Source organism: Neofelis nebulosa, chromosome X, assembly GCF_028018385.1.
Source record: "Neofelis nebulosa isolate mNeoNeb1 chromosome X, mNeoNeb1.pri, whole genome shotgun sequence".
Classification (NCBI taxonomy): domain Eukaryota; kingdom Metazoa; phylum Chordata; class Mammalia; order Carnivora; family Felidae; genus Neofelis; species Neofelis nebulosa.
The window spans coordinates 39,888,597-39,898,285 of NC_080800.1; the positions used below are offsets into that span (position 1 = coordinate 39,888,597).

The 9,689-nt window shown below is 40.1% G+C and overlaps 1 protein-coding gene across 9 annotated transcripts in view; it reads left to right on the top strand.

Annotated features, from left to right (window-relative positions):
- The window catches only part of KDM6A (lysine demethylase 6A), a 208,043-nt gene that overhangs the window by 153,873 nt on the left and 44,481 nt on the right, over positions 1–9,689 (top strand). For 3 of the 9 annotated variants that reach the window (XM_058712771.1, XM_058712764.1, XM_058712769.1), the window contains 7 exons: positions 2,069–2,167; positions 2,299–2,518; positions 3,078–3,212; positions 3,663–3,818; positions 4,379–4,474; positions 5,679–5,780; positions 6,455–6,850. In XM_058712771.1, the coding sequence (XP_058568754.1) occupies positions 2,069–2,167; positions 2,299–2,518; positions 3,078–3,212; positions 3,663–3,818; positions 4,379–4,474; positions 5,679–5,780; positions 6,455–6,850 (1,204 nt within the window). The remainder of the gene's footprint in view (positions 1–2,068; positions 2,168–2,298; positions 2,519–3,077; positions 3,213–3,662; positions 3,819–4,378; positions 4,475–5,678; positions 5,781–6,454; positions 6,851–9,689) is intronic. The other 6 variants (XM_058712765.1, XM_058712767.1, XM_058712766.1 and 3 more) reach the window with 6 other exon arrangements.

Here is a 9,689-nt window from a genome sequence, read left to right on the forward strand (position 1 = left end):
CAATTTTGGCCTGTTCCAAACCAGTGAGTATAGCTGCCTTTTTTACTGTCCATAATTTATTTTTCTTTCAGTTTATCTCTACACATTGCTAGCAGATTACTATTCCTATAAAGTGCTTTCATGGTGCCATTTCCCTTGTTAGAAGAACAAAAACTTCAGGGTAACCTCGGGCTGGATTTATAATTCTCTACTATTTGTGCTATCTTATGTACATTAAGTTTCGGTTATACTGCCTAAACAACATTTAAAAAAAATTTTTTTAATGTTTATTTATTTTTGAGACAGAGAGACAGAGTATGAGCAAGGGAGGGGCAGAGAGAGGGAGACACAGAATCTGAAATCTGAAGCAGGCTCCAGGCTCTGAGCTGTCAGCATAGAGCCCGACGCGGGGCGCAAACCCATGAACCGCGAGATCATGACCTGAGCCCAAGTCGGATGCTTAACCGACTGAACCACCCAGGCACCCCCCAAACAACATTTTAAAATGCCCTCTTTCATCTTCTCTGTCTGAATCAGGCGTTCCCAGACTTCTGGATTGCAGGAATCAGCAAAATTTCAAAGAATAATTATGAGGATCTAAATATTTAATTTGGGCAAGTGAAAACATTTAAGATATTTTTTGCCAGTTAGTCAGCCAGTAGTATTTCAAAATAAGTCAGTTACAGTATAAGTATTAATTAGTTTAATGGAATATTTATATATATAAGTATATGTTGCTGTGTTTCTATTTTATTTTCGTGGCCATAAATTGCTTTATACTGGCTGATAATTGGCAATCACTGATCTAAACAACATGCCTCTATACTTATTTTAAATTCCTTAGTGTTATCCTTCCTTTTTTGCTTTTCCTAAATCCTGTAGTGTGTATTGTGGTGTCTCCTACCCTAAATTCTCAGACCAGAGAATTGCCTGTGACAGACATTCGATATGGCATCATGACATTTGTAATATGTCTTCAGTCCTCGACTAAATTGTAAGCTCCACGAAGACAGACAGGGACTGGGTTTTGTCTTTTCTTTTTTCCTTAGTGCCAAGCACTAAGAAGATAATTTCTGTATTTATAGTTTCAGCTGCTGTTCTGTGTATCCATCAGGTATATCTGCATTAAGAAGATAACAGGTTCCTCTCTCTAAAAAAAAAAAAAAAAAAAAAAAAAAGTTAAAAAACAATTACAAAGTGGGGGGGCGCCAGGGTGACTCAGTCAGGTAAGTGTTTGACTTCGGCTCAGGGCATGATCTCGCAGTCCGTGAGTTCGAGCCCTGCACTGGGCTCTGTGCTGACAGCTCAGAGCCTGCAGCCTGCTTCAGATTCTGTGTCTCCCCTTCTCTCTGTCCCTCCCCTGCTTGCACTCTGTCTCTCTGTCTCTCTGTCTCTCTGTGTCTCTCTCTCAAAAAAAACATAAATAAACATTAAAAAAAATTACAAAAAAACCACAGGTCCTTGAAACTTTAACCAATCTGACCTTGCTACCCTTACATGTCATGAAATACCGCACTCACCTTATTATACTGTTTTTGATAGTTAGCTTGGTTTTGCCTGCATCTTAATGTTTGAATTTTTTACAAATTACAGAATGGTTGACCTCATGGTCATTATTTAGGAAAGTAGAATTGAAATCAGATTCATCCAGTCTTACCAGAATAGAATGGTTTTCTTGGTTTTTTTAAGTCTATATTCTTTATGTAAGCTATGTAAATATGCCAAGCGATATCAGTGGCATGGCAAGTGCATGTGTGAGCGCACATGCGCGCTTTCAACTCTCAATAGAATACTGAAGTAATACGGCCTTTAATTACTTTAATATTGTTCATTAATGTATCATGCTTTAGCACTTACCAGATAGACTATAGTATAGCTATATATATATATATATATATATATATATATATATATATGGTTAATTATAATGTACATTATAATTATAATTTTATATACACACACGCACACACATTCACAGAAATATGTTAGCTCATTCAGAATTTTAATTTGCTTTGATGTATGTAGTCCATTTTTCAGCAGATTAATCAGTATTAATGCAATTGTCTGGATTTTTTTTCCCTCCCCTCAGGTGCTATTCAAGTATTGGGAAAGTTCAGGATGCCTTTATATCTTACAGGCAGTCTATTGATAAATCAGAAGCAAGTGCAGATACGTGGTGTTCAATAGGGTAAGACTTTATATAAAAATAATGGTATTATACTCGATACATGACAGTTACATATCACATATAATATACTTGGTGAGGCTGAGTAGTTCTTCTTAGTTGACCTCTTGTTTATCCTTAATTTTTCTTTCTAGCGTGCTATATCAGCAGCAAAATCAGCCTATGGATGCTTTACAGGCTTATATTTGTGCTGTACAATTGGACCATGGCCATGCTGCAGCCTGGATGGACCTAGGCACACTCTACGAATCCTGCAACCAGCCTCAGGATGCCATTAAATGCTACTTAAATGCAACCAGAAGCAAAAGTTGTAGTAATACCTCTGCACTTGCAGCACGAATTAAGTATTTACAGGTAAAACTTTTAAATAGCAGTTTTTTAAAGACACGTGTTTCCCCATGACACTCAGGCAGGAGGCGGGTGGCTGGAAAGTTTGTCTAGTTGTGTTTTGCTGTCTATAATTTGTTTCCATATTTTGTAAACATACCATAGCTTGTAATATTATTTCACTTTTCATTTTAAGTAAGAGATGCAGTATTTTAAAAGATGCTCTTTTGCACATTTACTGTTGATGTATATTAATTTACATAATTTTTTTCTACGTACTGTCTACATTTTTAAGTTGTCATAGCATTTTAGAGAAAAGAACACAAACACTGTCTTTCACTCTTGCTTGGAGTTTCATGAGAAGACAGCTATGAGAACTTTGAAAACAGAGCTCAGCTTTGTTTGAATTCTCACAAAGGTCTATATTCTGGTTACCCTCTTTATACTTAGTATCTTTCTGAAACCCCAAATTAAGAATCTATTTTCTTTTAAAAACAATTAGTTATAGCATTTAGGAAGATTTAGTGGACTTGCTCTTACTCAAGTAGGCTTGTGTTAAATTTGCTTTTTACATAATTTTTCCTAGGCTCAGTTGTGTAACCTTCCACAAGGTAGTCTACAGAATAAAACTAAATTACTTCCTAGTATTGAGGAGGCGTGGAGCCTACCAATCCCCGCAGAGCTTACCTCCAGGCAGGGTGCCATGAACACAGCACAGCAGGTGAGAAGTTGGGTTATGTTCTGCAGGTACCCAGCTTTAAGGGTTCTTTTCAATCTGTAGTGGTCAAGCGTATTTTACTAAGTACAGGAGCCTTTTATTAATGGAAAAGCCTTTGGATTTAATTGTGAAGGGAATCTAGATCGAAATAAAACTCCCTCTGATATGGGAAGAAATTTTGGGGTGCCAATTTAGAACCTTTGTGCATTTTCATGATTTTGAAGGAGATTTCTTAAAATGATGCTGCAGTGGTTTGTTTAATTTTTAAAGCAGTTTTTCAAAGGAAGGTACACATTCCTCCATTGATGATCATTTGATTTTGATTTTCAATAATTGCCATCAGCGATGTCCACATAGCTTTGAAAAGTATGCAGTCTGTAAAGTTTTATAATTTGAAGGAATGAACTAAGAATATATAGAACCCTATTTTTGTCTTCCTTCTGTGATTCTTAGGCATGTAAACCTCATCATGCAAATACTGAACCTGTATTAGGCCTCAGTCAAACACCAATTTCACAGCAGTCCTTGCCACTACACATGATTCCTTCTAGCCAAGTAGATGACCTGTCCAGTCCTGCCAAGAGGAAAAGAACATCTAGTCCAACAAAGGTATATATTTTAGAGAAATAGAAAATCCCAGTCCAAAAGGAATCTCCCAACTGCCCTGAACTTGTGCAGTTTGAATATCTCCTGTCCTTTATTTTAAATCTGTGGACATCAAAAGAGTGAAAGGTTTGAGTTTTTCCATCCCAAATTCTTAGCATCCTATTAAATACAGAACGTAGGGATAAATTTGCATTCATCAAGTCATTTTATTCATCTCCCTGCCGTTAAGATCTCAACACACTTTTCATCATCACTTTCTACTGACATTGAGATAAATTTATTATTGGATCTAGTGGACAGTGTGGTGTTTAGGTTAGCCATTTGGGCCATAGTTTAGGGGTGGGCTTTTTCGGGTGGTTGATTAAAGAATCAGTATTTTTTTTTAATTTATGATTTCCCAAATTTATTATGCATGTGAAATTATTTTTAAAAGAATTTAATGTCATAACATTTTTTATATGTAAATATTCCAATTCATAGTCATTTGGCCTTCACGAGTCATTCTTGTTAACTCTGTGGATTTAACCAAATATTCTTTAATTTTTTTTATCGATTTTCCTCAGAATACTTCTGATAATTGGAGTAGTGGCCATGCAGTGTCACATCCTCCAGTACAGCAACAAGCTCATTCGTGGTGTTTGACACCACAGAAACTACAGGTATGTAAGAGAATGCTTTTGACAGATTGTTTTTCCTCTTGCAAAGGAGTAGAAGAAGTAAACTTTAAAATTTTAAGTATTAATTCTTAAAGTTGAGTGGCAGTCAATCCAGTCAAATGCACATAAGTAAAATGAACCCACGTTTGTCAGAGTAGTGGGATAATTAGTTCCCGATTTTCACCTATTTTTGGTTTTATTTTTAAACAGGCAACGTTCACATAGTTCCAAGTGCATCTGTATAGTTCTAGGTTCTAGGGCAGGGCAAATTCCTGCCCACTTAGCTTTTAGCTCCTGCCCGTATCCACTTAGTTCTCCCTCTAACAGCTAGCCAGTGTTACCAGTTTACCTGTCTTCCCTGAGATATGTTCAGGCTGGCACAAGCAACCATGCATCCTCCTCCTCTCACGCGTTACTCATTTGCTCCTTTTTTATACAAATGGTAGAATGCTCCGCCTGTTGATTGTTCACAATGTATTTCATAGGCCTTTCCTTGTCGGGATGTAAAGAGCTTCTTTGTTGTTTTATGGCCACAGCGTATTTCTTTTTTTTTTTTAATTTTCTAATGTTCATTCATTTTTGAGAGACAGAGACACAGCATGAGCGGGGAAGGGGCAGAGAGAGAGAGGGAGACACAGAATCCGAAGCAGCCTCCAGGCTCTGAGCGCTCGGCGCAGAGCCCGATGTGGGGCTGGAACTCACGGACCGTGAGGTCATGACCTGAGCCGAAGTCGGCGCTTCACTGACCGAGCCACCCAGGCGCCCCCGCCATAGCATATTTCTTCCGTAGATGCACACCTTCAGCAGAGCACTGATTTTCGGTAGTCAGGCTGTCTTCACACTTTTCCTGTTCCAAACAGTGACGCTTTGGGTGTACTTGTCCTAATGCATTGTAAGTGTAAAGAACTTTCTGTGTGAATACTGAAAACTAGAGTATTAATGAGTAAAATTTTATGCCCACTTGTCTCAAATACCACATTACAGTAAACTTCTTTTGATGAATGTTTATTTCTTAATTTCTCAAACTTCTTAAAGGACTTCATCTCAGGGTTAGTTGCTGTTGGTCAGGAATCCGTATCTTTGACTAGATAGCGGCTCCGCATTGGTCCAGTCGTTTCATGACGAGGTTGCTTAGAACAGTGAGCTTGAGCTGGTTTCTTAGATATGTCTTTGACCGTATTCTCCTTTCTTCTTCTTCTTCTTCTAGCACTTGGAACAGCTCCGTGCAAATAGAAATAACTTAAATCCAGCACAGAAACTGATGCTGGAACAGCTGGAAAGTCAGTTTGTCTTAATGCAGCAACACCAAGTGTGTATAGCATTTTTTTCCCCTAAAATTTGTTAGCATTTTGAGTACTTTTATTGACTGAAACATTTTAGAGCATGGTCATGCCTGCTTCTTTCTACCAGTATTTGGTGGAATTTAGTAATCTTGCTTCTTAAAATACTAATAATGGACAGAGAGTTTTAGGAAAAAACAGCTATAAATTTAATTTTGAGCACAAGACTTGGTATTTTATTATTTATTTACATGCTATTTTACCGCTGTTCTGAGGGTTTATTTCTATTATTGAATACTTAACGAGCTGTCCTAAACCGAGATGGGGTTCTTCAGGACTTGCTGAATTTGGAGGATCTGACATACAAATATAATAGAGTGTAAATTGGAGATCCTCTATTTTGTGATTGGGAAAAAGACCTGTAAATTCCACAGTTTTCTTAATTTTCAGCTGCTTTCTTTTGTCGTTACTAAAGGGATGTTTCTTAAAAATAAAACAGATTTCTGCTTTTCTGAGGAAGCTAATCTAAATATGACTGAACACAATTTCTTGTTTTTAAAAAAGTGTGTATTTTTCAGCCTAGAGAAATTAAATGTTAGGGTAAAATCAGAGATTACCCGGTTATATATACTCCTTCATATTTTTGGTCCTCTACCTTATGGCCCACACAAGGAGCGTTTATTTTTCATTTGCCTTTTGACAGATGAGACAAACAGGAGTTGCACAGGTACGATCTACTGGAATTCCTAACGGGCCAACAGCTGACTCATCACTGCCTGCAAACTCCATCTCTGGCCAGCAGCCCCAGCTCGCTCTGACCAGAGTGCCTAGCGTGTCTCAGCCTGGAGTCCGCCCTGCCTGCCCTGGGCAGCCTTTGGCCAACGGACCCTTTTCTACAGGCCATGTTCCCTGTAGCACATCAAGAACGCTGGGGAGTACAGACGCTATTTTGATAGGCAATAATCACATAACGGGAAGTGGAAGTAACGGAAACGTGCCTTACCTGCAGCGAAACGCACTCACTCTACCTCATAACCGCACAAACCTGACCAGCAGCGCAGAGGAGCCGTGGAAAAACCAACTATCTAACTCCACTCAGGTAATAGAAGAGCTAGCTGCTTCGTTGGCTTCTCACATACTAGTTCTTTTTTGGTTTCATGCATTCTGAGAGAAAAAGAAATAGAAGTTTGAGGAACTGTTTTTGTAAGCATTTTATAGTACTGTGATGTTATCAGCTATATTTTGATTCCCAACATACATACACACGTACATGAGTGTATTTTCTTTTCCATTATAAGATTCTACACCCACACGTGCACGTACACACACACAGTCTTGGAAATTTCCACAGGATAGAGAAAATAGATCATACAGCCCCCCAAAACTTACTGTTTTACTTAGTTAATTTCTACACATATTGCCTACCTAAGATCAGGTACTTATGCTAATATGTTTTAGGTATTCACTGTGGTGGGAGAAAAAGACCATTAAAGAAGCAGTTACCGTAAATTACTCTGAAGTGTGACTTTGGTGAAAAGTGCTGTCACTGTACCTAGGAGGGCACATAAACCAAGTTGTTAGAGTTTCCAGAAATTGGAGAGTTTGGGAGGGGAGAGGGCTGGTAAAGTGTGCCTAGAGTATAGATTATGAAGAGGGAATGGTGAAATGTGAGGCTGAGGAAGGTAGAGAAAGTTGCCTCATTCTTTTTTTTTCTAAGTTTATTTTTGAGAGAGAGCGAGCGAGAGCGAGAGCGAGAACACGAGCAGGGGAGGGGCAGAAAGAGAGGGAGACACAGAATCCGAAGCAGGCTCCAGGCTCTGAACTGTCAGCAGAGCCCGACGCGGGGCTCGAACCCATGAGCTGTGAGATCATGACCTGAGCTGAAGTCAGACACTTAACAGACCAAGCCACCCGGTGCCCCGCCTGATTTGTCTTGAAGGCAAAGTAGAACCACTGCAGTTTTCAAAACAGTAATGGATTTCATGAACATTATTTCTATCAAAGATAGATGTGCCATATTTTACTCCGTTCACTGTTAGACATACAATTTCTAAATTTTCACGTCTCAGTATTTGTGCACATCGTTTTCCCTGTGTTTTGGGTTGTTTCCATGGAGCGTGTGTTTCAAAATGGAACTGAAGGGTCAAAGAGTAAGCATCCAAAAAAAAATGTTGCCGACACACATTGCCAAATTACTTGTACTTTTGTTAGTAAGAAATATTTGACTTATTGCTGGTTAGCCTTATGTTATTGGTAAAACCAAGATAATTTCATTCTTCAAAGACTTTTAAGTTTATTCTTGAAGTACTTTTCTTGGCGGGACCATCTTCTAGAGTGATTAATAGTTGTATTTATTCTTAAATGTTGAGCACCTCCCATGTGCATGTCCCGTTCGAGGCTCTGGGGATAAATCCGCCGACACAAGGATATCTTAATTCATGCAGGTAAAAAGACCGTGAACAAGTAAGCATCATATAGAGAATATTAGGTAATGATATGGTGGGTTCTATGGAAAAATGTATTAGGAAGGGGAGCTGGGGCGTCCTAGACATTGGTGGTAGAGGATTCACAGTTGTAAATAGGAAGGTCAGGGAAGGCTTCACGGAAGATGACATTTGAATGAAGACCTGAGAGTTACAGAGTGAGCCTTGAGGGTATTTGTGATAAGAGTGTTCCAAGTCTCAGGAGCTGGAAGGAGCAATAGGCCCTAGGGTAGGAGTGTGTTTTGCATTTTTTGGAGGTAAGTCAAGGTGGTGAGGATGGCTGAGCACGGCGGGCAGAGGGTAAGAAGGGAGGTACGTATGGTCCAGCTGGCCACGCTGGCCAAGTCCCGTTCAGCCGGGTAGGCTGTTGTAAGGGTATTAGATTTTATTGTGCGTTAAATGGGAAACGGGGTTTTGAATGGAGGAATGACATGATCTGACTTAGTTTTTAGCTAGATCCTCTCTGGTACTCTGTGGATAGACTAAAGGTGGCAGAGGCAGAAATGAGGTGTGTGACCGACTCGGAGATTATTGCTGTAATCGACGTTAAGACGTGGTGGTGCCAGGACCCAGAGTGGCAGCATTAGAAGTGGTCAGCTTTTGGGTTCCTTTGGAAGGCAGAGCTGGTAGGATTAGCTGGTAGAGTTGGGGTGTGAGAGGGAGGAATCAAAGCTGGCCTGGCTCAACTCGAGGGATGGATGCGTCTGGGTGAGATCCCCATGGGGTGTGAGTAGATGGAGGAAAGAACTCGAGGTGACCTGTGAGGTGGTAGGAGATCCAGGAGGATGTGAGTGATTGCCTGGAAGCCGAGTGAAGAAAGTCTTTCGAGGAGGAAAGCGTGATCAAAGTGTAAATCCAGTAGTGCTTCATAGGCCTAGTAAGGTAAGGGCTGGGAACTGACCATCTGAGGTATTTGGTGACACTGCTGGGACCAGGAAACTAAGGGGCACGGGCCAATCCACCCCACGACCATGACCTGGTTTTTGTTATTGTTTTTGTATTTACAGCCCACGAATGAAGAATGGGTTTTTTCATTTTTGAAGGGTTCTTAAAAAGAAAAATGGGGGGCGCCTGGGTGGCTCAGTCGGTTGAGCGTCCGACTTCAGCTCAGGTCACGATCTCGCGGTCCGCGAGTTCGAGCCCCGCGTCGGGCTCTGGGCCGATGGCTCGGAGCCTGGAGCCTGCTTCCGATTCCGTGTCTCCCTCTCTCTCTGCCCCTCCCCCGTTCATGCCGTGTCTCTCTCTGTCTCAAAAATAAATCAACTTTAAAAAAAAAATTTTTTTTAAAAAAAAGAAAAATGTGTGACAGAGACTATATGGCCCACCCAGCCTAAAGTACTTGCTGTGTGACACTTTACAGAAAACATTTTGCTGACATTTCAGTGGACTTGGTGGGATCAGAAGCCTAATTGAGGTTGGTCTCAACATAAGTGGAAGGAGAGAACTCGAAAACAA